The sequence below is a fragment of the Diceros bicornis genome, chromosome 25, assembly GCF_020826845.1.
Source record: "Diceros bicornis minor isolate mBicDic1 chromosome 25, mDicBic1.mat.cur, whole genome shotgun sequence".
In the NCBI taxonomy this organism is placed as follows: Eukaryota; Metazoa; Chordata; class Mammalia; order Perissodactyla; family Rhinocerotidae; genus Diceros; species Diceros bicornis.
In genome coordinates this window covers 26,421,319-26,448,174 of record NC_080764.1, presented here as the reverse complement: position 1 = coordinate 26,448,174, position 26,856 = coordinate 26,421,319, and the positions used below count along the sequence as shown (strand labels likewise).

At 43.4% G+C, this 26,856-nt stretch overlaps 1 protein-coding gene across 1 annotated transcript; it reads right to left on the bottom strand.

Moving 5' to 3' along the window:
* Nucleotides 1-633: 633 nt before the first annotated feature.
* HAL (histidine ammonia-lyase) lies at nucleotides 634-26,016 on the bottom strand. The gene is made up of 20 exons (XM_058568615.1): nucleotides 25,638-26,016; nucleotides 24,925-24,985; nucleotides 24,761-24,788; nucleotides 24,353-24,427; nucleotides 24,193-24,265; nucleotides 24,035-24,101; nucleotides 23,690-23,727; nucleotides 22,954-23,079; nucleotides 20,776-20,915; nucleotides 18,891-18,938; nucleotides 18,093-18,240; nucleotides 17,285-17,380; nucleotides 17,130-17,188; nucleotides 16,176-16,256; nucleotides 13,693-13,758; nucleotides 13,451-13,616; nucleotides 9,948-10,082; nucleotides 4,691-4,799; nucleotides 4,519-4,588; nucleotides 634-2,304 (listed from the first exon to the last, which is right to left on the bottom strand). The coding sequence occupies exons 1-20, from the start codon at nucleotides 25,882-25,884 to the stop codon at nucleotides 2,164-2,166; spliced, it is 1,974 nt and encodes a 657-aa protein (XP_058424598.1). The 5' UTR covers nucleotides 25,885-26,016; the 3' UTR covers nucleotides 634-2,163.
* Nucleotides 26,017-26,856: the final 840 nt, after the last annotated feature.

Below are 26,856 nucleotides of genomic sequence, written 5' to 3'. Positions count from 1 at the left end.
TTCAATGTTTATATTTAATAAATTAATACCTTCAACCAAAGTAAGTCCCAAAATGCAACATGATCATGCTATTCATGAGATAAGTAGAAGGTTTAATAAAAAGATAATAACCCAGTGACCAGATCCGGAAACGAGACCCAAGTTTAAAGCAGCAATGAAAAGTATCTTCTTTCAAATTCTTCAGATTCTGTATGGGATTTTTTGTATGTGGTAGATTGTTACAGTAATGGCCCCCAAATCACGTGTCCATGCCCTTGAGTATTACTCTCCTCAATTCACTTGGGCCTGACGTGTGAGTTGCTCTGGCCAATAGGACGTTTTAGCAAACGTGGCACAGCAGAAGCTTGCTCTTTGGGGCTTGCCCTCTGGCTGCCCAGAGACAGCAGGTGAGGAAGCCCAGGTGAGCTCGCTAGGGAGGGAGTCACATCTCTCACTGTTGTGTTGCTACCCAATGGGAATGAGAGAGAAAGAATACTGAGTCCATCACATTTTCTAAAGACCCTTTATAACGAGTTAACGTTCATTGACTAAATCGTTCAGAAACTTCATTAACTGCAGTCAGAATAGCCTTTCCCTAAAGAGGTGTTAAACTTTGTTATAAAAATCAAAGAATACAGTGACAACATAAGACAGTTGAGACTTAGTTTATTCCATATTTACCTTGAAATTCTCTTGAAGGCATGCAATATCAGTTACTAAGAGAGCTGTACAGAAAACTCAATGACCCAGAGGACCATGGGGGCCTGCAGAAATGCAGCATCCCCAACACTGGAGTGAAAAGCAGCCACTACAACACAGGGTTTACTTGTGGATAAGAAGGAACAAACTTCATTCATGTGTGTTTACATTTTAGCAAAGAACAGCTTTGAGAACACCCTTCTGGGAAACAGGTTCCCCAGCACCTTTTTTGTTCCCAGAATTGCTGTGGGTTGCAGTTGTCACTTCTGTCTCCACCTTTCCTGGGAACAGGTTACAATCTAAAGAGTGAAAACTCTATTGTGAAATATGCCATTGGACCCATTTTAGGCTGTAATCAGGTAGGCAAGCTGGCAAGTGTGTCTGTCCTTTCCTTGACCAGCTGCAGGTCATGGTTTCAGGCTCCTGCACTTGGAGTGCCTTGCACACGTTTGCACAGATGGGTACAAAGTCACAGATCTTAGCCTTGGGAGGCCAAGAGGTCATCTGACCTATCCTTCATCCAGACAATTACACTTAAGCCTTCCCAGAAGGTCCTTTATCTTCTTTTCGGGGGAAAAACAGATTGGGTAACACATCCTAGGGCCCTATCTGACCTTTGTCAATAGGGCCTCATTTTAATGATTACTGTTACAGAGGGGGGATTGGTTAACTTCTGAACATCAGATGCCTTATCTGGGAAACCAGGGGGCTTCTCAACACAGGACTATTATAAGAATGTGCATAGAGTGTGCGAACACCTAGTAAGGAGGTGATAATACCAACCTCCAACTCCAGCTTAAGCACATGAGTCCTTTTGTTCAATACATGTGGTGATATTTGACAAACATAAAATGCACATCTCAATAAGGGCCACTCCAATAGCAATCTTATATTCATTCCTTAACTCCTTTACACACAACCTCTTGTTGACCTCTTGACTATTCTTTACTATGATTCAATTTATAGAAGAGCGAGCAGCTTAAGGACAAATTATGATTAAAACAGGGTTATTTATGAAGGCATATTAAGGAACATTTGTCCTATCATGGCATAGTACAGTCAGCTGAAGTTAACTAGTGGAGAGCTTGTCAAAGCAAAAAAAAAAAAAACCCCAAATCACAAAAGTCTCATTTTTAGAAAAGAATGTTACCAATCTGTTTTCAGATTTGAGTTAATCTAATGCTAAGAGTAAAAGACAGACTCATGCAATTATAGTTGCTCTTCTCACGCATAAGAGTGGCCTGTTGATCATTAAGAAAGAAAGAAAACTCTATAATCTGAAAACACCTGATGCATCTTGAACCAGGTCAACGAGAACACAGTGCTAGATTTACTGTCACCAGCCTAACCAAAGTAGGTCTTAGAAGAACCGAATTATACAATGGATTGATCTACCTAGGAAAGTTCTCAGGTCTCCCCTTGAGCATTTTACTGCTTTCTGTGAAACTGAGTACCATCTGATCTGCTAATCCATGACAAAGCCCATTAAAGGTCCTCAGACTCTGGGATTTTGAAGGAGTTCTTGTGTAGAGATTCCAGTGAAAAGGCCGTTGGAGAAACAGGTCTTGATTCTGGAATATGCTCCATCCTGTATTTTTCAATGTATGGTACAGCTACTTCCCAAACCTGAGACACAAGGACAAAACAAAGCTGAAATGCTGACGACATTGTTTTCACATGACATTAAACAGCAACTCCATCTGCAGTCAAAACATTATCTATACCTGACTAGCCTATTTGCTATTTGCCTGCTTTTATTATAAGCCATTTGACACATGATCTGTATCCAGTAGTCTTCGGTTACATTAACGGCTCTTAAAATACAAAGTCCAAAACTTTTCTGAAGTTACCATGAAGGTTTTCAGCTGCTTACTCTTCTAAGGCAAAACAAGCCAACAAACAAACAAAACCTAGAGAATTCCTCTACGGACAGAATTAAGGAAAGCTGCTCAAGGGTAGGCCTGTGTGTTTTCTAAAGCAAACCTTGAATGATAAAAGGCAGTGGATTTCCTCATTTGCGCTATTTCCAGGCCACGTGAGCTCTGTTCCTCAGACCCTTGCTACTCAAAGTGTGGCCCTTGGAACAGCAGCATCAGCATCACCTGGGACAAGTTGGAATGTGAGCCCCACTCCAGATCTACTGGATCCGAATCTGCATTTCAACAAGATCCCCTGGTGATTCCCACGCACATTACAGTCGCAGAAGCACTGCTTCAGACCCTTGTTTGGTGTTGACCTCCACCCACCAACCCATTCTCTTTCCAGCATAACATCTTCTCAAATTAAGGCCCTGTTTTGGGTTTACAGCTGCTTTTTATCTGATTGCCACTGACAGCTGGGGAGCATTTCCTATTCTTTTGTATTACCTTGGAAAATGGATTCTTTCAAAGGCTAACCTCCTCAAAAAGATATATGTACCCCCATGTTCACTGCAGCATTGCTTACAATAGCCAAGACATGGAAGCAACCTAAGTGTCCATCGATGCATGAATGGATAAAGAAAACATGGTGTATATATACACACAATGGAATATCATTCAGCCATAAAAAGAAGGAACTCTTGCCATTTGCGACAACATGGATGGACCTTGAGGGCATTATGCTAAGTGAAATAAGTCAGACAGAGAAGGACAAACACTGTATAATCTCGCTTATATGTGGAATCTAAAAACAAAACAAAAAAAAACTGAACACATAGATACAGAGAATAGATTGGTGGTTGTCAGAGGTGAGGGAAGAGGGGGGCAAAATGTGTGAAGGGTGTCAAAACTTCCAGTTATAAAATAAATCAGTCCTGGGGATGTAATATACAGCATGGTGACTGTAGTTAATAATACTTTATTGTATATTTGAACATTGCAAAAGAGTAGATCTTCAAAGTTCTCGGGGCAAGAAAAAAACTTTGTAACTATGTATGGTGATGGATGTTAACTAGACTTACGGTGGTGATCATTTTGCAATATATTAAAATATTGAATCATTATGTTGTACACCTGAAACTAATATAATGTTATGTGTCAATTATATTCCAATTTAAAAAAATAGGCTAACCTCTCACCCCCCTCTCTACTAGCACCAAAGTTGGCAGCAAGCAACGGGCTTCCCCTCAAAGAGTGCAGGGCACACTTAGAAATGACAGGTGTGAAGATCAAAGAGAAAATCAGTTCCCCAAGAGCAGAGCAATGGTTCCAGGGGAAATGAAGCAATTCTTGGGAGCATGATACCCACAGATTACTACAAAAGGCTTAAAGAACTTTAAAAAATATATTTAAAAAAATGAGTCAGCCTTCTAGGTATCTGTCCCTGTCCGACAAGTCTAGAGTTGATGTAGCCAGAGGAAATGAGCGGTAAAGACAACCCACATCTCACCCAGGTGATGGGGCAGGACACACCAGTGCACTGGACAGACCCACAGCCCTTTGAAATAAAAACCTGGGGCTTTGTTTTCTCTTCAGGTCTAGGCAGTCATTGGAGCAGGTGATGGTGATGGTAGCATTATAGAAAGAGAAAGTATTTTTGAATGAAAGAGAACATTCTTAGTGAGGGGGATCCATGACCCTTTCATCTCATTTTCTCCCCACGAATACTTGTCCCAGAACTCCATTTGAAATTCACTTCAGCTTCTAATCCTAAGATATGTAATGTTTGGTGCAACATGGGACACCTAAGTTTATCAAATAGCTTCTTAGTGGCCTTGGAAGTTGCATAAGTACCCTTTAGCTCACTTCCAGGGAATAGCCAGGAAACAAAAGAATAAGACAATGTGTCTCCACTCCCCACTCCTACTTTGCTTTCCCATAATGACTCAAAACTAAGAAATAAGCCAAGTAGCCAGCTTGCCTTCTGCTCTACGAGCAGCCTGTGCGTTGCCTCGATGTCTGGGGCTATGAAGCGATCTTTTATCCAGGGCCTACAGAGAAAGCACATCAAACCATCAGCCAAACATTACCCGCTGCCAGGGTCGACAATTCTGAAATGGCGTCACGTCCGGGGACCTGTTTGACTTTATTACCTGACAACAGAGCGCACCAGGTCGTAGACTTTCTCCAGTGGAGTGGTTGTTCTCAGGGGACGAAGGAACTCTATGCCCTGGCAGGCTGCAAGAAGCTCGATGGCCAGCACTAAAACAAGAGAGTTGGAGAGCACGGCTGATTGAAGTCTGACTTCATGCTTGAGGGATATAAATAACACCGAAGTTGGTGGCCATCGCTAGGCAACTAACAGATGGTTGGTTCTTTGTCTATTGGTAGAATGAAGCTGCCTTGGTATTTGGCTATCATTTTAAATCTGCTTTTCTAACCCCTGGGTTGTATCTTTAGTGGTGAGAAGGGGAGAAGTATCCAGGTAAATGCCTCAGTTCAACCCTTCTCACCTCATGGATGGATGGATGGATGACATCTGTTTCCCACTTCCACCTTTGTGTAAACTTCGATTTGTTTTAGTCTTGCTATTCCCTTTGGCCTGAAATACTTGGCACATAGACCTTCATCAAAGGATTGAAGACGCCAGTGAATGAGCAGTGAATGGTTGCCCTGGGACTAATTCTATGATGTCTGTTTCAAGCCTTCAAACTCAAAGGCTCCTAAGTCCACTAAAACTGAAATTCTAGAAATTGGTATCTTGCCAACTTTAAGTTTCTTGATAAAACAATCTTTACACCATCCTTTCCTAGCTAAGAACTCTTATTAAATGTACCATACCATACATGATCGCATGTACCATGAGATCAACTCTGAATATTAAAATCTAAATTTCTCTACATTTAAGACACATCTAATGAGGATTTTTTTATAGAAATAGAATTCAAAATTAAACCACTTTAGATTCTACTATTTGCCAAGAAAATAATTTAGAAGCTTAAAGTTGATCAGAGCAATTAAGCGGTTAACTGAAATGGAGCATTAAAAACATTTGACTTCTTGTCTTAAAATTTATGAAGCACACTACAAACTCTGGTGAGTACAGACAGGTCACAATGCAAAAGGATGAAGTTATAGAATCCATTTCGGATCTGGAAGAAACTTCACATCTCCTAGTCCAGTCCCCTCACTTTACACATAAGGAATTGGAAACTTCGAGAAGTAAAGCATCTTATTAAACAAGTGCATACACTTATTTAATAGATCTGGGGCTCAAGATCAGAATTGGGTAGCCTTTCTGATTTCCTCCCCTACCCACAGACACAAACCTGGCCTCTTGGTTGGAGAATGTGAAAGGGGAAATGACAGACTTCGCTAGTGTAGATAACAGGCAGCTTCCTAGGGGAGTTTCCAAGATAAACGTGAAACATGGCAGGAGAACCTTAAGTCGCCATCTCTGCCACATTTTGTTAAATGCTTTTTGCTGCTGTCTACAACCAGCAGTTCTCCCTGATCCTATCAACTGGGATTTTAAAAAATCACGTACTTCATTATTACAAATTAAAAGGATTCAATGTATCTTGATTTACCTGGATATTTTTATATGGTTCTCAATTATTTTGAAATAAACTGATATTTGGTGGCCTAATAACCACCTTCAATGTTCCCTTTCAAAAATTTAAACACACTGAAAATATCCTAAGAACCATGGAAACACCTTCTGGTTTTACATGACTATTTTATTCACCTTAACAGAGTATAATTCACATGAACTAAAACCGTCCTCAGCAAATAAATAACAGCTCTACTTGGATATATTGTAAGAATATTCTCAAAGTTTTAAAACTTGACACTATGATTTTACCGACATCTGAGGCTAATTTCTACCTGTGTTCCTTTTACTAAAAGACTGCTTCTCTTGACCTTGCATCCTCTTCCCTCCCCCAAGCTTTGAAATGTCTGTGCTTATTTCTTTCTTCCTTCCTCCAGTGGGTGATTACGTTTCAGGTCCTCTTTTACTCTGAATGCAACCATCTCTCAAGGTTCTGCGTCTGGTGTCCTCTCTCCTTCTTACCGCTAGCAGCCTTCAGCTGCCTCCATGCAGAGAGCACTGCCCTATGTCATTTGTCCCACTTCTTTCCTGAGCCTTGGCGTCTGTACTTGGATGTCTTGTATCTTCATCTCAATGCACCCCCCGAAAACAATTTATTTTGTGCACTTCCCCCTCTCATTGCAAAACTAATACTGTACCCCTCCCCCCAATTACCTGGACCTATTCATTGTTCAGGTCTTAATCTTAAATACTCCTTCGGAGATGACCTTTCTCGTCCCTTCAGACTAGATCAGGTTCAGTTACATCCTCCTAGAACTCTATTCTTTAGTCAGAATTTTGGTAAGTGCTACAAAGAGTTGCCAAGTTGTTGTCCAATGTCCGCCTCTCAGGTCAGACTCTAATTTCTAAGAGAGCAGAGAGAAAGTGTATCTCATTCACTGTTTAATCCATGTGCTCAAGTAGTGGATGCCTTTCCACCCAACCAGGTGGAATTATTCTCCTTCTGTGCCCCCTATGCAATGAAGAATCACTAGGTGTTGTAATAAGTAGGCACTCATCTTGTACTTTATATCCAGTATGACTGGATTCCAAGATTTATAGGTATTTGTTTAATATCTGTAAGCACAGCAAACTGAAGTAACAATGAACATGCTTGAACTACAAATCGCCAATTCTTTGTTGTTGTTGTTCATTGCACCCCCCTGATGTAAGGGTGTAACTATATCAGATGAGCTGGATGTGTAATTGGACCTATAGTGCCTGCTTTATTGTCATGCAAACATTTGAACACCAAGTCTGTTCCAGGCACTGTTCCAGGCATTCTAGGTCCATCTAGGGATGTGATCAAGACAGCCAAGATCCCTGCCCCCACGGACCTTATATTCTACTGGGAAAGACAAGCCTAAGTATGTCAAGAATACAAGTGCTACTAGGAAAAAAAAAACAACAACGACAAAAGGGAAAGAACGGCAGGTGCTGTTTTTGCTGGGGTGGACAGGAAAGGTATCTGAGATGAAACCTGGGCAGCTACGTGGACGGAGTGAGGAAGTGAACCACATGAAGTCCTTAGGGAACAGTGTTACAGGCAGAGGGATCAGCGAGGACACAGGTGCTGAGGAAGGGATGTTTCCTTGGCAGGTATAAGAATAACACTGTGGTTCTAGGGTAGACAGTGGATTGGAGAGAGGTGGCAGGGAGAGGCAGAAGTCAGATCACGCCCTGCATGGAGAGGCAGAGGCAGAAGTCAGATCACGCACTGCATGATCCTTGTAGGCTATTGAAAGGGGCTGGATTTTGTTTTGAGCAGTAGGAATTAACTGGTAAATTTTCAGCCGAGTTGTTGTGTGGTCATAATTATGTTTTAAGCTCACCCTGGTTATTGTACATGGTGAATACAGATGAACAGCAGTGAAAACAAGGAGACCAATCAAAAGGAGATGATGAAGGCTTAGTTTGGTGTCATTTGAAGGTAAGGTTGATTTGCTGATGAATTGGATAGAAGATCTGAGAATTGAGAAGGGTGACTCAAGCTTTTGGCCAGAGCAACATGTTCAACAGGGGGGCCCATCTTGAGAATGAACATTAAGAATACACTGTGGTAGATAGATAATAACATGTGTTGGTGAGGATGTGGAAAAATCTGAACTCTCAAACATTGCTGGTAGGAATGTAACATGGTACAGCCATTTTGGAAAACAGTCTGGGAGTGCCTCAAAAATATGAACATAGAGTTACCATATGACCCAGCAATTCCACTGTAGGGAAATGAAAACATATGTCCACACAAAAACTTGTACAGAAATATTAATAGCAGCGTTATTCATATTAGCCAAAAGGTGCACAGAACCCAAAGTCCCTCAACTGAGGAATGGATAAACAAAATGTGGTCTATCCATATAATGGAATATTATTTGGCCACAAAAAGGAATGAACTACTGACACACGCGACAACATGGGTGGACCTTGAACACATTATGCTAAATGAAAGAAACCAGTCACAAAAGACCACATATTGTATGATTCTATTTACATGAAATGTCCAGAATAGGCAAATCCATAGAGAAAGTACATTAGTGGTTGCCTAAGCCTGGGGGGAGCGGGGAGGACAGGGAGAATGGGAGAGTGACGGGTAAAGGGTACAAGGTTTTTTTTTGGAGCGATGAAAATGTTCTAAAACTGATTATGGTGGTGATTGCACAACTCTGTGAATATACTAAAAACCACTGAATTGTATAATTTAAATGGGTGAATTATATGGTATGTAAATTATATCTCAATACAGCTGTTACAAAAAAAAAAGAATACTCAACTCGCACATTTATCATAAAGTAGTGATATTCTTTTGTCAGCCAACTGCTTCCAATACAGTTGGAAAAGCCCAGGAACTTAGAGAACAACTCCTAAAGGAAGGCAATTTCTTTTTAAAAAACAAAGCAAGCAGTAATTAAGAAGGCGGGAGACCCTGGCCTAACACAGCTCCACCTGTGAAGTATCTTTGCCAAAAGGGTTGGATCTAAATCTTGTCAAAACTTTAGGGCCAATTGCAACGTAAAGGAAACTCATGGGACAGAGAACAAGTTAGAAGTAACACCACAAGGAAGCTAACAGGTAAATCCAGAATATCAGTCTCTATCAGAAAACCGCCTTGGTTTTTTAATGGCATGAAGTTAATGTTAGTTAGTGGCATGAAGCAAAACAAAGGGAGAGGGGATTGTTCTAGATGATAAGACACTTAAAACCTTGAGCACCAAATTTAAAATGTAGGCCTTGAATCCTGATTTGAACAAACCCACTGTAAAGACATTGAGATAGTTGGGAAAATTTGAATACATACTCAATGGTGGACCAAGACATTGTTGATTTTTGTTGGACATGATAATGGCATCACGATGGCTAGGAAAGCATTCATATTTAAGAGATAAAGTATGCAAGAAGAAAATAATATGACGGGGATTTGCGTGAAAATAACTTGAGAAAACTGAAAGAAAAAATGAAGCAAATGTGCTAACTGTTGAGGCAGAGTGAGGTGTATATGAGAGTTCATGGCACTAATCTCTCCACCTTTGAATACGTTTTTAAAGTCCCATTAAAAAAACTTGGCCAATGAACTGGCTTAGCCAGCAGCTGTGGTTCTTAATTTTCAGCAAGCATCAGAATCACCTGGAAGGCTTGTTAAAGCCAGACTATTCTGCTTTCCGCCCTGGAGTTTCTGATTCAGCAGGTCTGGGGCGGGGCCTGAGAATCTGCCTAACAAGTTCCCAGGTGATGCTGATGCTGCCGGTGGGGATCCCACTTTGAGGACCACTGGCATAGTAGTTGATCAGCAAGGCCTGCCATCCCGGACTGACTGGGGTTACCTTGCTCCACGTGCTCGATGACCCTGAGGGCCTTCCTTGCTGCCCATCCTCCCATGGAGACGTGGTCCTCCGTGGCAGCGCTGGTGGAGAGGGAGTCCACAGACGAGGGGTGGCACAGAGCCTTGTTCTCAGAAACTGCAAGAGGCCAGTGCAAGTTAAGTACGTTCCTAATAGGACAAACTGCCCAAATGACATGTGGTTTCCCAAAGTGCTCCACAGCATGGAATACCCTCTCCAGGAGCTCTTGGTCATTACCCAAGCACCAGGTGGCCCAAAGTTACTTTGGGAAAACAAAGCAGATTGGTTTTTTCCCCAAAGTGAGAAGGGCTCTAAAGCTATAGAGAGCTCTGAGATAAGATGACCGGGATGGGAACCCAAATATTACAAAGCCAAATTGGAGGCATTTAGCATGCCAGGGAGACGAGGAAAAAAAGACTGATGGTCATCTCCAGGTACTCAAGAACAATTTGGCTGTGTCACCAGAAGAGCTGGGACTAGAAATCAGGCGTGGTGTTTGGGGATTGAGGCTGGATCCATAGATCCTGAGCAAGAAGATTTAACAGTTCTGACGGTTCAGTGATGACATAAACAGATGCACCGGGTTTATGCAAAGGCTTGATGACAGCCAGAGACATCTCGGGGAGGAGGGGGAATCCTAGAGATGGCCTAGACTGGTGTTTCTCAAACTTTATTTTGCATATAAATCACTTGGTCTTCCTAAAATGCAAAGGTTGAGTTTCGGGTGGGGCCTGAGATTCTGCTGTTCTGACAAACTCCCAGGTGATGGCCATATTTTTGGTTCAAGGACCACATTTTAAGCAGCAAGGACCTAGGCTACAGAGTTCCTTCTCCCCAGCTTCAGAAGACAGGAAAGGTCAAACTCAAAGAGTTTTTTCCCCTCTTTTTTTGACCTTGAGAGCAGCTCTGAGTGAACCTTCAGTTGGTTTCTATGCTATCAGGGATCCTGAGAAAATCTAGCTATAAACTAGAGTGATCAGCTCATCCTGGTTTGCCCAGGACTTTCAGGCTTCAGCATTGCCAGCCCCAGGTCCCGGGACCCCACACCTGCTATATGGGTCAGCAGGCAGTGGTGGGGCTTCTTCAGAAAGATAACCTACAAGTGGCCAAAAAAAGAAAACCACCAGAGCCAGCCCTGATGGTCTAGTGGTTAAAATTCAGCACTCTCGGCAGCCCGGGTTCGGATGCCGGGCACGCACCAACGCACCGCTTCTCCAGCCATGCTGAGGCCGCGTCCCACATACAGCAACTAGAAGGATGTGCAACTATGACATACAACTATCTACTGGGGCTTTGGGGGGAGAAAAAAGAAGGAGGAGGATTGGCAATAGATATTAGCCCAGAGCCGGTCTTCCTCAGCAAAAAGAGGAGGATTGGTGTGGATGTTAGCTCAGGGCTGATCTTCCTCACACACACACAAAAAATTCAGCACTCTCATCGCATCGGTGGCTCGGATTCATTTCCTGGTTGCAGAACCATGCCACTTATCTGTCAGTTGCCATGCTGTGGCAGCAGCTCACATAGAAGAACTAGAAGGACTTAAAACTAGGATATACAACCATGCACTGGGGCTTTGGGGAGGAAAAAAAACCCTACCAGTTTCATTATAATGAAAGCAAGCTGAACAGCTTTAATAGGCAGCTTGGAAGCTAAATACATTCAAGGGAGGCCTCCCAAAGTCCATAATGTTCTCTAGAAATCAGTTACCACTCTCCCTGCCCCCCAGGTTCATGGGAGAAGTCACTACCCTTTGAAGAGGTATTTTAATAAGCAGGAAAGTAAGCAAATAGAAGACACTGGACAGAGGAGGAGATGTATTCAGTGGCTCTTTGTTGGTTATTTGTGTTGAGTTTTAGTGTGAAGTTTAGGTTAGGAAGGGGTTAGGAGTAATATTAATAGCAACTAACATTTATTTAGCCCCAGGCATAGTTTAATATGCATTAATTCATTTAATCCTCCAAACAGCCCCAGTAGATAACTTGATCATCCCCGTTTTACACAGGAGTAAACCAAGGGTCAACAGAATTAAGAGACTTGCTCCATATCACACTGCTGATAAACGGCAGAGCCGGGCTTCAGACCCAGAGTCTACACTCTTAATTTACCACCATGCTATCCTGCCTCTGGGGTAGCTTTGCCAGAAAAAATATAGGATGCTCAGTTAAATTTGAATTTCAGATGAAAAACAAATAATTTTTTAGTACAAGTATGTCCTGAATAATTCAGATTTAATGGGGCATCCTGCATTTCTATTTGTTAAATTTAGGAACTATATTTTAGGATTAAGTATTGATTAAAATGAGATCCTCATTAACTGAAGTGAGAGCACAGATTTGGGAGCCAAATGCCTGGGTTTGAATTCTGCTCTGGTTCCTACTAGTTGCACAATAGTGGGTAAGTCACTTAACTTCTCAGATCTTCAGGTATTCATCTGTAAAATGGAGGTAATACTAGTACCTGCCTCACGGTATTGTTGTGGTGATTAAGTGAGTGAATAGCATTTCCTGTGTGCTGGGCCCTGTTCTGATGTGTCACTTATCTCTCCCTTACAGTCTTGAGTCAGAAATCAGCTACACTGAAGCTCAATTTTCCCAGAGGGCATCCTGCTTCTTGTAAGCATTGTTGCACGTTGTGATCACATTATTTGTGGTTGGTATATCTCATGGAATGAACCCAAAGTTTAATCATTCAGGTCAGTTCAAGTTTCACCATTACCATAAACATATTTGTCTTTTTTCTTCCGATAGTCTTCAAGTTGAGACTAGGAAAAAAGCTATAAAGATGAAGTTCTTATGTGATGTCAAATTGCTTTCTACAGACAAATTGTGGAAACCTCATTATTTAAAATCTCATTAGTGTATTATTATGTTTAGGTATAACATTATTTTGGTGGTCTAGTGGTTAAGATTCCATGCTCTCATCACTGTGGCCCAGGTTGGTTTCCTGGTCAAGGAACCACACCACCCTCTGTGGGTTGTCATACTATGGTGGCTGCGTGTTGCTGTGATACTGAAAGCTATGCCACCAATATTTCAAATACCAGTAGGGTCACCCGTGGTGGACAGGTTTCAGCGGAGCTTCCAGACCAAGACAGATTAGGAAGACGGACCTGGCCACTCACTTCTGAAAAGATTCCCCATAAAAACATTATGAATAGCAGTGGAGCCCTCTCTGATACAGCGCTGGAAGGTGAGGGGATGGCGCAAAAAGACCGGGCAGGGTTCTGCTCTGCTGTACACAGGGGCACTAGGAGTCAGAATCAACTCTATAGCACTAACAACAAATAACGTTAAGTTTTATTTTCTATTTTATTAATCAAAAAATGAAAGAGACAACTGGATGCATTTGTATAGAGAGGTAGGATGCAAATGGAGGTAGGGAAAAAGTTAGATCTCATTCAGAGACATAATTTGATACTTTCAGATAAAATGGAAAGGCACTTTGATGGACAGGCTCGTGTTCTGGGAAAAGGGCAGCGTCCTTACCGAGGGCTGCAGCTGTGCAGTGGGCGATCATGAATCCAGAGTTCAAGCCTCCTTCAGCTACCAGGAAGGCAGGCAGCTCGCTGAGGGAGGGGTTGCAGAGCCTTTCGATTCTTCTTTCGCTAATTGCGGCAAGTTCATGGACTCCAATGGCCAAATAGTCCAGGGCCTGAAAGAGCGTCTCAATTCAGTTGGCCTATACTGGAATGTGCTTTCAGGGTCAGAAGCAATTCTAAAATACTTACTTTGGCTGGGTATTCACCATGGAAGTTTCCTCCAGAAATAGTCTCTCCCCTACTGGCAAATACCATCTTTCAAAACAGGTTAAGGCTTAAATATAACATTTGCTGATCACTTCAAGTATAATTCTTTTCCCAACCCACTTATTTTTAACATTTAGGTGGCAGTCCTTGTACGAATGTGGGGTAGAGGGAAGGAGAGTCTGTCTGTAAGCAGTTGTTGACATAAAGGGATAAAAAAGCAAACACAAAAAAACGTTAAGGATGAATTGCGTACACCCAATTGGAGGCCAAAGAAACATCGAAAATGAAATGACGTTTTCTTTTGAGATTAGAGATTCTAAAGCACCATAACTGTAGTAATCTCGTGGTTAGTACTTGTCCTCAAACAGTTTATAACCTGAAACTGAGAACAAAGACCAGGACACCACTTTAAACGTCAATTCTATTTCTTCGGGGGGCACTGTGAGCTTGTGTGCCATAAAAGAATCTGCTGTATAGAAGACTGCTGATGAGCAAGCACCAAATTGTCTGGAACAATCAATTCTGGAAACACTTTCAAACTCTCCACTCAGTGATCCTGTGCCAGCATTCACAGCAGACAGCCGCCAACGGGTCGTCGAAAACCCATTTAAGTCAGAGAACTTTGGACTCATTGAGTATTAGGACCCTCAGGGATCATTCTGTTCTACCATGCACTTTACTTAAACCAACAGGCACCCAGACAAAGGCAGTAACAGACTCTCTTTCCAGGTTCCAAAGAGCTAATTTTCACCTACTGGACTAAAGAATATTCACTATCTATTAACTAGGAACTCACTCTGTGTGAGAAAGAGCTGGAGGTGCATGTGTTACGTTAACTTAGTCTAGTTTGGAGTTACCTTTTCTGTGCACGTAACTGTGAGCCCATTAGAACTGGCTCCTGCTCTTTGCCATGAACCCACCCCCAACCACAGGCCTTGGTCTTCGCTCCATTCTCTGAATCTCTATGGTACGTGACCTCTGCACCAATTTAGAACTTAAGAATGTTCTATTGTTCTCTAGTTGTTCCAACTTTCTTGGCTATTAGATTGTAGCAATTAGAAATTAACTCCCATAACAGCTAGCAACTATGTCACAGGTGCTCTATATCTGCAATAGAAAATTGAGAAAAATATTCTTTCAGGTAACACTAGTATTGCAGAACCCCCAAATATTACAACAGCTACAAGCAACAATTAAGAATCTTTCATTGACAAAGGAATTTGGCTGAAATTTTTGCTGAGGCAAGTGGTTGGGGAAGAATTTAGTGGGGAATTATCCCCTCCCTCATATCCAATAATTGTAATTTGTTTTTGTTTTGCTCTATTAGATACCCTTTCGAGTCTAAATGATGTAAGTGTAGAATGGTTCCCTCTCCTCTACAGTGCAAGAACTAATAGATGAGACAAGACAACCCAGAGTTCATGAAAACTATTACTCATTTGGGGGGTGGGATGGTGTTGAGGTGGGTTAGTGAGTTGAGGAATATTTAGGGTGGGTTTGACTTAACTGTAAAACCATCTGAGAGGATATGAAACACACACGCTGAAGTAACCTTGTCAGAGAAGCCACCCTGAAAAGGTCTTGTGAGAAACCTTATACAGCTGCTGTGAAACTTGTCTGCTAACCCAGGCTGTGAACTGCTTTCAGGGCTGCTAACTCAGCACTTTCTCCAGTGTTAAGAACTGAGGCAGACGTGGGATAGGAAAAATATATTCCCAGGGGATTTGGTGGTCTTCAAAGGCAGTCTTGTCTCTCTAAAGACTCTGCCAGTGTGACTCTTGACAGATCACATCAACTTCTGGGGAAAGTAAGCCATCACAGAACATTCCACAGCAAAAACAAGATAGCTCTGAGAGACCACCATGAAGGAAAGAAGAGCTCCATCCTTGAGAAATGGAAGTGTTCTTACTCTTCTTTGTACAAATATGGAAACACTGATTTGATTAAAGTCCACGTCAGAAATAAAAACCTGGGATGGGGAAAGCTATAACTCTTTGATCAATACTTAGTAAGTGGTCAAAGATTGCCTTCTGTTTAATGCATTGTGGCATCACTAGAACCAGGAAAGACGTGCATGAATGTTGACCTACCCAGCCAGGATCTCCACAATCACACTTGTGACGTAGGTCTTCATCCTTCTACCAACAAATTCAGCAGTGAATTTTAGGGAAAATGTCTTCATGAAACCTCTCAGCCAATGCTGGAAACTCCTACTTTAATCTTTAATGGGTCAATTTTGAAAGTATAAGATGTTTGACTCCAAACCTGAGATCAGGTTCACAGACCTGCCTCTGCCACTTATGAGCTCTGATCTAGAGAAAGTCACTTAACCTCTGAGCCTCAGGTACTTAGTCTATGAAATGGAGTGACAGAGCAGAGATGCTACACAAAATGATCACTTCAGCAGTCTTAAAATTACCAGCTGGAATTCTCTAATTACAGCTTAGCAGACAGTCAAAAGATACAGGATTGTCTGTGGCACTGTTTATTTCTGTGGTAATGATGTCCTTCACAAACGCTATTGTGTCATTCACCACACCATGGACCTAAAATACAAGATTAAATGAGTTACTATATGGAAGACACTGAAATGATTCTGGTCACATGGAGTCTGCTATTCTTCATAGCATAGCAAGGGTGTTTTCAACTGGGATTTTAGTCTTACTGTGGAGCTAATTTGGCAATTCTTCCCCATAGACATTTTCGATCTGGAGAGCTAGAAGAGAACTTGCTGAGTAAAAGGAAATAAGGGTATTTACTCTAAGGAGGACTCTTTGTTCCCCAATAGACTGGAACTTGGCATAAGCTGAAATATTGTTTCATTCTTGAGGTCCATGTTCATGTCTCATTCAAATAATTATCATGCAAATGAGTTGTAACATCTGCAGTACCTCATGCCAACCCAGGTCATCTGTATTTTTTATTTAAAGTAAGCCTCACAGATTCATTTATGAAGATTTATGTCTACCTATTAAACGCAGATAAGGATATGCACTTGAATTTTGATTAGACTTTCCTGTGAACATCCCTGGCAGGCTGGTTCAAGTTCTATCTAACAGGGACAACCAGTAAAACTCCATTATGGAGTTTTACCAGTAAAACTCCATAACCTCTGTTATGATGAGGTTATTACTACGAATTTTTAAAAGTTAGGGCATTAAACCAACACAGCAAATTGTCTGTTGGACTCCTCTACAGGGGGGTTGAGCAAAGCAATTCAAAAGAATACAGTTTACCATAGAGAATAGAAACTATAATAATTGGAGAAATGGAAGTATGATATAGACGATTTTTAATAGAAGCAGTAAAGAAATTTGGATTATAATTGACCATTACATGATTTTCTAACACCTTCCTCTTTTTATACTTTCTCCCTTGAAGTGGAGGAAAGAAAAGAAACTGTTTGTTTGTTTGTTTACCTGTGGACAGCAGCGCAAGGTATATGCGTCCTGAACACGATCACAGAACCTGTGACTCTCTGTGGAAGAGGTGGAGGGGACGGCAGCAGACATGTCATCAATTCTTTCCACAAAACACAAAACCAATCAGCCCACGCACATCAACATGCCCAGACCTGCTATTTCAGATGGGTGGTGATCCGAGTCCAAGAGTGACCGAAACCGGAAAGCAACTTCAATTTGCCCACGATGAGGGCGAACAGCATGAATGTCTAGAATTAATGAAGAGAAAAAGCCTGAGCATCAATGGCTCAGGACAATCCACTGTGCTGATTCAGCCCTCAAAAGTCTCAGGGGTCCTTAACCACCACTCAGAATTAGAACCTTAACTCCAAAAGCAAGCTTTTCCTTATTGACTTTATTCTTTCTACTTCAAATATCCAAATCCAAACTAGGAGTTGAGAGAATTCAACTCAAGACACTGGGCCTACCCTAAGAAGACTTAGGCTCAAAATGGAAGGGAGCTCTATAGTGGCCTAATTTAACTAGGTCATTTTTACACAGTTTTTCTGTCCTACCACATATAACAGAGTCTTCCAAATTCACTACTCTCTAGATAAACTACCACCTCTACAGTTTTTCTCGTAATTTTCTAATGGGGACCGACCCAAATCCTACTCTAATTCTAAAACCCTATGAACAGATTTCTAAGACAACACATAGCTTGATGGGAGTCAGACCTGGGTGATCTGGGGCAGGTCACTTAACTCACAGGTCAGCGTCTGTCTGTAAAACATGGTCATTTCAAGGATCAAGTGTGGCATAGATGAAGCTATAGCAGTAAGGGGTGTGCTATAGGCATTTGGATTTTCTCCTTATTCCCTGCCATTACCCTCTACCACTCTTGTGTCTAAAGACCTTGACTAGCCTGCCCCACCAACTCCGGTTGAATGAATAACAACCGAACAGAAGAATCACGCTGACCAGTGTCGAAGGCTCTGGTGGTGCCCTTCAGCACCTCAAGGGTTAAGGCTGCCACTATGTCAGCTTGCCGTGCAATAGCGCTGGCTCTCTCAACAGCTTCACAGCCCAGGGAGGTGATCATCTGCGTTCCATTGATGAGCGCCAGACCCTTTGGGGAGGAGGAGAGAAGTTTCCTACTGTAATTATTGTAACAAACCTACATACAAGTTGATTTTGTATCTTTTGCTTTCGTAAGAGAAAAGTTAGCTAGCCAGCTGCACGACATTTATTCACATTTTCTAAAGTGCAGGGCAGTAATGCTTATTTAAGCACTTGAGGATTAAGTGCCATCCTATGTGAAATTGTTAGTATAAATCTGGCAAATGGAATAGCTGTTAAGTATCCCCATTCTCAAGGCAGCAATATAGCTCCAATGTAGACTGCATAGATAGTCTTTAGCTCTTAATTATGCTACATTTCTTCCTTAATTTGTCATCATTGTAGACAAGACATCCTAAAACATTTCTGGTCCAAGACTTTTGGCTTAGAGCATCCTAAGGGATCTTGGCTTAGAGCATCTCTTAGGGATCCTTAGAGATCCCGATTTGAAGTTTAAATTCTAATGTAAGAGAACCTCTAAGCATTGGTGGCATGAAGAATCTTTTAAATGCTTATGGCTGAGCCCTTTCTTCAGTGACCAACTTTCAACAAACATGTAAGCCACATTTATTTTAAGAAACCAGCAAGACTGACATTAAGACTGAAAATAGGGCATAAATAAATACTCAAAATGAACAAATTTTCCCTGTGTCTCCTTACCTCTTTTGGTTTCAAAACAACTGGTTTTAATCCATGGGCTTCCAGGACCTGCAGAACGGTTTAAAAGATAAAAATGGGTATCAAATGAAATACCAGCCTATTTCTAATTTCATGTGGAATCCAATAAAAGATCCTTCAGCCCACAGGTCTGTCTTACAAAAATTACACCTAGATGAATTGGCTCTGTTCAACTTCTCTGGTCTATTCTCTAGCTCTGTTCTTTAGTCTGAAAGCAGACTTAGCTTTCAAATAATTTTTGTACTTAAGTCAGGGGCTCTAGTGTCCACAGAATCAACCCTGAAGTTTGGTTTCTAGGTCCTTTGTGCTCAGTTTCCACCTTAGTGACTCACTTTTTTTTTTACTGCTGCTTCCTGACCACGTATGCACATCTGTGCTGTGCTGAGGCTGGGCCCCTGACTGTCTTCCACACTCCTCCGCCTCCAGAGCTTGACATAAAAAGGCCCCCTCCCTCATCCTACTTATCGAAATACTGGCAGAACCTCAGAGAAGGGCTTCTCACTGTGTGGCAAATACGTGAGCACCAATGGAAAGGGGGTTATGAGCCTGATAGATGGAAACAGAATCGTGAGGGGAAATGGGCAGAACACTCTTCCCTTGAAATAAAGGAAGTGAAAGCAGTCACTAAGTGAAGGTCCACCTAGGGAAGGAAGACAGAGACAGCACCATTTGCTATGTCAACTTCACAAGTTAATTCGATTCCTATTACACGCCAGATTCTGTTCTGGGTGTTGTGCTGGGCTGGGGTAGGAAAAATAGAGACAGATAAGCTCAGGGGCAATTACAGGAATAGTATGCTAAGTGCTCCAAGAGGTGGGAAGTGGGCAGAGTTCAGTGGAAAATAATCATGTAAGGTGCTGGGAGAGCACAAAGGAAGGGCAAATGGGACTCTAGGAGTAGGGACGAGGACCAGAAGGGCAGAGAGGACTTATCAGAAGGAGGAACAGGAGTGAGTGGGGAAGAGAGGAAGGGACATGTGCTGGGCCCTCTGCCTAGGACACAGCATATTCCAGCTGCAAGGAACCTCCAGCTTGTGTAATGTAGAACCCTGGCAAGGAGGGATTGGGCGTAACAGGACAAACAAGACTCTTGTAAGCCACTTTAAGTCTAGACTTGATCCTAAGGACAATGGGAAGCATTACAGGTTTTAGCCAGGACATGCTCGAATTTGCTGTGTGAAGGTGGTTGGGCGAACACTGCGCATAGAGAAATAATCAAGATGAGGCCTCATGGAAGAAAGGTGATCTGGAGCCCGTATCCCCAGATAGATGATCTGTTCCCTTAACTTCTTCCTCCTCTTTGGTCCTCTACCCCTTTGCTTACTGTTAGGGCACCTCCTAGCAATTGATCGGAGATGACACTTCAAATAATTTTTTGGGCTGCTCTGATGGAATTTGGAGACGGATGAAGAAAACTTTAAAGCTTTATCAAAAACAAGCCTTTCTGATTAGCTGCCAGGGTGAGAGCTTGGGGGAAAAATAGAACCTGCTTTCCAGAAGCCATACAGTAAGTGCTATGATCCACAGCTCTGCACCTGTAAGACCAGGGACTAAATAAACTTGTGACAGTGTATGACCTTCCAAATAGGCACTGGAAGTGTTTTAGGTGCAGAATAAATTTCCGGAATTAACACTGGCAGCTGTGCCTTTTTACCGGGGTGAGCACCAAGTCCAAAAGGCTGACAGTTGAGTGTGGAAGCTAACAGCCTTGCCTAGCTTGACTTCCAAGCTTCAGTTTTCTCATCTATAAAATAGGAATAACAGTGGCTCCCTCACGGGGCTGCTCTAAGGATTAAGTGATATAAAGCATGTCCCGGTGTCCAGCCTAGAGAAAGTACTGCAGATGGAAGTGGTTAATAAGGTCTTACGTATTTAGCATCAGCCCAGCCACTCTTTGGAGACCACATCTTCCCTTCTCCAATCAGCCCAAGAGCAAGATGAGAGAGTGGAGCAAGATCTCCACTGGCACCAACGGTTCCTTTCTCTGGAACATAGGGCAGGCAGGAGGCTGGGAGAGAAGTAGGCACCAGTTATTCAAGAGCACTTCATTCAGGGGGTCCTCGTTATGCCAGGGAGACCAGCCTCCCCTAGCAGGATCTAGTATCACTTTATGGCACAAATACCTGGGGAAAGACAATTCCTCAGCCATAGCTAATGCTTAAGGGACCTGGCTGGGCTGCCACAGAAAGAGGTAAGGGAGAGGGAAGGAGGAGGGGAAGAGGGGAAGAGGAAGAAAGGAAAGAAGGAAGGAGAACCCTCCCAGTAACTAAGCCTTCTCTTGTAAGCCACTTTAAGTTTTGACTTTATCCTAAGGACAATGGGAAGTATTACAGGATTTAGCCAGGACATGCTCAGATTTGCTGTGTGAAGTTGTTCGGGGGAACTGTGTACAGAGAAATAATCAAGATGAGGCTGCACAGAGAAAGGGTATCTGGAACACATATCCCCATAGGGATGATCTTTGCTTAACTTTTTCCTCCTCCTTGGTCCTCTGACCCTTCACTTATTGTGCATGTTCTAATCTGACCCAGAAATTTCTAGAAATTCTAGCAATGTATCTTAAGGACGTGATCATGAACTAGCTGATGTCCGTTACAGCCTTGATTCTAAGAACAGAAAGTTAGGAATGCTCTAAACATAGAATTAAGAAATTTTCATATGACCCAGAGTTGTGTGTACCCATTAAAACCTATTGGAGAATGTTTGGAAACGTAAATATTTACATTAGAAAAGAAATAAAATGTCCCAAAAGGATTGGGTACACCAAAGCGTTGCCAGGGGTTCTCTGGGGAAGGAAAGTCATAGGAAATTAGTCTCTTCTTTTTTGCCAGATTCCCAGTCACCTTGTCTGCCACCTCACCACCACTTATAAACAGACATGCACTGTTGTGCAGGAAATTCCCAATGAGTTACCAAAAAGAGAGGTTTCATTTTCTAAAGTAGACTCAAACTCCTGATAGTGGTGTTTTTTCCTACGGCTAAATAATGTCAGTAGGTGAAATCAGTGCCATCACAGGCCAGCTTCCAGATCAGAGTTCACCCTGGAGAATTCTCAGAACTCGAGGATCCAGGGGTGCCTTAGACTCACCCATAAAGCATAGGTGGCTTCACACAGAAGTTGTACTATCAGATTTTAGGCTTATAGTAGGGCAGACCAGGGTGGGAATAGGAACAGGTATTAGAATCCCTATCGGTCTGTTCAGCACAGGCTTGTATACTAGATTGTTCATTCAAATTGCTATCTACTGGTTGGCATATCATATTTATGGGTCTCTTGTGTCCATAGCGTGGGAACTCGAGCATGCGTTTTGCTATGACAGCCCAGCCCTGCTTCTCCTCCCACTCCTTCACCCCAAAGAGTCCCCGAGCCTCCACTGACCTAGAATATTTATCCTTATCTGTGAGAAGGGACAATGGCCTCCTAAGCATTTCAAATCTTGTCTCCACATTGGAATTTTCCTGTCCCAAGAAGTAAGTTTTAAGGAGTTGCACTGCATCATATCCTGGCACTAGGTGGCTTCACGATTGCAAGCAAGTCTTTAATTTCTTTGCACTTCTGTTCTACCTTTGCGAGAAGTTGGATTTCAGTTATTTATATCTGGCTACCCCACCACATGGGGAGCATTAAGATTCCACAATCCCAGGCACCAACCAGAACTACTGAATTGGTCTTTGGGATGGACATCCAGGAATCATTATGGTTCCCAGATGATTTGATTCTCTAACCACATTTAGGCACCACCAAATCAAAGTTTTCTCCAGTCCTGAACTTAAGGCCAGACTTCAGGGTCTGGTTCCAGTCTTAAAGATGCCAAATGCTAAGTGAAGGGTGAGACACAGAATGGGTTAAAGTACACAGGAGTAAGTGTCTCTGCCCCCACTCCCCTCACCTCACCACCCTCCTTCTTGCCAAGCCCATTTTCCATTCATTTCCATTATTTTATGTCGTCTTGTCTCAGCTACTTCCTCACCATCCCGTCAATCAAGTCTACCCGGGGTACACGCCCACTCTCAACGGAGGGGCAGTCGGGGATCCATTACATTACCATTAAACACTTCAATAACTTGTTTGAGGGTCTCCAGGGAAACGCCACTGTAGCCTTTGGCTAAGACATTGATCCTTAAAGCCAAGAGCATCCGACATCTCTCAGGGATTAGTGGTTTCCCAACACCTGCAAAACAGAACTGATGTTTTCTCCAGGAAAAACAAAATCTTTTCCACCTCCTGGCTGTCTCCATCTCTCCAATCTTTCTCTACTTCTTGACTCACATAGTTGCACTGCTCTCCCTCCTGACCATCTTGCTTCTTAAAGTCCCATCTTCCAGACAAAGATGAAACCCCAGTCTCGCTTTCTCAGTTCCCCTTCCTGGAACGCTTCAGTGAGACCTCACATTTCCCAACACCCTTAGAATAGCGTCCAGACTCGTCACCACAAGCTCCCTTGCAATCTGACGGGAGCTGATTCTTGACAGACTTTCCCATCTCACTTCATCCTGATCAACTCATTCCCTGAGTTCCAGCCTTAATTTCATTCCCTGAATGCACCACTCTCTTGGCATGATGGTACACACGCTCCCATCCCAATCCTGTCCCTCCACCTGGCTGATTCTTTTTTCTGAGATTCAGCTAAAAGCTGGTCTTGTCTGATGCTGTCTGCTTCCCTCCCTCCTCTACAGCAGAACTGGTGTTTGGAGCTGTTACAGGATGCCTCATGCTGTGCTGTACTTTATTCATCAAATCAAACAAGATCTAGGAGGCACCCAGTGTTTGGAATGATTTACCTGAAGAATGTGAACGTACTAGGTTGACCTGGAGCTCCCTGGAGAGAAAGGAAGAAAACCCTCTTAGATACCTTGCTGTGAGAATGTTCCCTCAGCTGGGGAAATGAAGGGAAAATAGTTAAATCCTTGGAGGGACAGAATGAGGCAGCATGATGCAATGGAAGAAACCAGCAAGCCTGCATTTTCAACACCAACTCATGTGCAAGTTAACCCGAGTCTTATTCCCCCATCTTTAAATTGGGGCAAATGTTAATTATTTCCCTTGTTGAATGAAATCTCAAAGATGGGGGTAGATGGCATGTGAATGTGTGTGTGTTTTGTGGGGAGGGCGGGAATCACACTTACTCTAGTTTATTGATAGGAATTACAGTTCTGGCAAATTTCCCAAAACCTGTAGTAATGCCATAAACCACTAGAATAAAAACAGACATTATCCAATTAGATGCAGGACATATTTTCTAAGTCTCTAAAAGGAATTGCATAACACAAAGAGAAAAAGATACCAGTTTTTTCTTTCACGATGCTATCTATGACTTCCCTGGATTTTTGCACCTTCTTTTCAGCAGTTGGGGTGAGCTAGGAAAACATTAGAGCTGAGCGCGTTGAAGACTTCCATATGCAGTGGAAAAGCTCAGAGGACACCTCCCTTGCCCTCCCCCATACCTTTATCTTGTAGTGTCCCTTTCCCAAGCTGACCAGATCCTCTGTGGTTAGACTGTCCCCATCTAAGGCGATGTACTGCACAAAAGAAGGGAATCTCTGTGAGTTTGAATAGCTTAGTTGCTCAAAAGAGAGAGGAGGGAAGTCTCAAGCAGAACCAACCCTTAACACTTCAGAAATTTGATCACCGCTGTGAAACATTAATGAGCTAATTAAAAAGACCGCTTGCTGGAGATAAGGCTGAGCAAAGAAGTTAGAAACAGAAAAGCATAATGCTGTTCCTACTACACAGAGCTCGATCAAGCCCTGTCCTAATTGATGGTATTTGCTCATAAAATTTCCTAGCCCTCTCCCTCCTCAAATGAGTAGGACTTAATTTTCCTAACAAAAAGAAAGTGGCTTGAAGCTTACCTTTTCGGGTTCCCGGTATTTGCTGTATCTGAAGCCAGGTAAAGGAATACACTGTGTAGTGGGGAAGAGCCCCAGCCCCCTCACTGGGAGGAGGAGCCCCCCACCCCCACCCCCACCCCCACCCCCAGCCCCCAGCAGACCAAGGAGCCTGCAGGAAAGGATACAGGTATACTCCTTCTGGCTGTGATGGAATGAAGTCGGGAGACATGACATCCCCTTCTATAACTGAAACAAGAATGCGAGAGCGACCCTCACAGATCACAACCCAGAGCCGCATTTGGCGTTGCTGGTAAACCAAGAGAGGGCTCTTCAATTGCCTATGAATTCTGTAGAAATGGCTGCTTTAAAATGACTTCATGTGCTTTCAAGGGCTCTTGGTGTCTTTAAAAAGTGGGGGAGAAAAAGGCAGAGATATAGGTGGGGGGGAGGCACGGGGGTTTAAATGAAAGTTCAAGATCTAACTTCCACCACCATCCCCAGCTTTATTTTGTTTTAAATCTGATCTCCTCTATGCTACTGGCCTCTAGTCTGGTGAGGTTTCTTTGAAGGGCAAAAGGATCTTCAAAATGATTGGAAACTGCAAAGGGGTTCAGACCTGCAGTCTTGGGTTCAAATCTAGTCGTTGCTACTTATTAGCAACCTAACTGACTCGAGATAAATCAACTCCTATCTGAGTCTTGCCTCATTGTAAAAGGTGGGTAAGAATCCTACCTTTCTCGCTGGGATGTGTGAGACTGTAAACAGCGGGGCCCAGCACGCCTGCACACATCTGGCGCGCATTTTCCCCGGAGTGGGGATGACCACGGAACCTCCCTCCCAGGGGCCTGGGCACTGTGCTGACCACGCCGCCTCCGTTCGTGCTGTTCCGGCCACTCACCCACTTCTACGAACTCATTGTCTTCCAGGGCCACCTCGAGCGGGTCCTCGTTGTCCAGCAGGCCCAGGCCCTTGCACCGGCGCACGAGGAAGCGCACGTCATCCACCGAGGCGAAGCCACCGTTGTCTGGCTTGTTCTTGATGTAGCGCCGCACGGCCTCCCGGCCCAGCCAGCCCACGGTGAGCTGCGCGTCCCGGCAGGGCACGGCCAGCCATTCTCCGCGCACGTGCACCGTGTACCTGGGCATGGCTCCGCTGCAGCCCCTATGCCCAGGGCCAGGCGACCAGGCCGCGCCTGCGCCTCCACCAGTGACAGTCGCCGGTGACGGTTACCCGGAGGGGGGAGTTTTATCTGGGAGTGCCTACCGAGGTGTGGTCGGATGGACTTTCAAAACACGCCCCTCCCTTGCCTTTACTTACTCAGGCACTGGACAAATATTTATTGAGAGCCCCAGGGTGTCCCTTTGGGTTTTTGCAGCTGAGCTATGGGCAGGAGAGGGGGATGCTGGCCTGTCCACCTGTGATGCAGCCCTGCTGGCAGAAACGCCACTGGGGGTCCTAGCACCCGCTGGCACCTGCTGCTGGCCCCCTCTCCCCAGGATTCCTGATTTCTCCCTCCGCTGGTTGCTGTCTGCATTCTCCTCCACTGAGGGCAGCTTATAAACACCATGTTCTTGTCTTTATCTGGAATTACTCAACTGTAAAATGCACCCTGCTGGCCAACTCTGACACCAGGGAGTGTGGCAATCGTCATTCATCTGTTTATTCCACAAACGTGTTGAGCAACTACTTTCTGCCACCGCTAAGGTTTTCTGAAGCTGTCCCTCCGCAAAGGGAGACCGCAAAGGCCAGAGATCATCTTCACAACGAAAGGTCACGGTCTGCTGAATGAGCCACCATAGCTTGGAGGTTATCAGCTCAGACAGCCATGGGTGGGACTCCAGCCCCACTACTTATTAGCCTCGAGCAAGTGAGTTATTAATTAGCCTCTGTTTTCTCATCAAAAGGCCTCACCGCAGTATTTGTAGAATCTTCCTGGGATCAAATCCTGGCCCTGCCATGACCTTTAAGCAAGTTACTTGTCTTCTCTGGGCCTCAGTTTCTTCACCTATAAAATGGAGACAATGACAGAACCTATTTCAAAGGGCTGTTGGGAGGATTAACTGAGTTCACAGATGTGAGGCCCTCAGAGCAGCACCTGATACACTGGAAATGCTACA

What these genes read in the sequence shown, in the direction of transcription:
- HAL (XM_058568615.1), bottom strand. Translation starts at nt 25,884, where the DNA reads ATGCCCAGGTACACGGTGCACGTGCGCGGAGAATGGCTGGCCGTGCCC. An exon ending in CAGCCAGAAGGAGTATACCT is followed by an intron (nt 24,789 to 24,924) that starts GTATCCTTTCCT and finishes ACCTGGCTTCAG; the next exon opens with ATACAGCAAATACCGGGAAC. An exon ending in AGTACGTTCACATTCTTCAG is followed by an intron (nt 23,080 to 23,689) that starts GTAAATCATTCC and finishes TCTGTTTTGCAG; the next exon opens with GTGTTGGGAAACCACTAATC.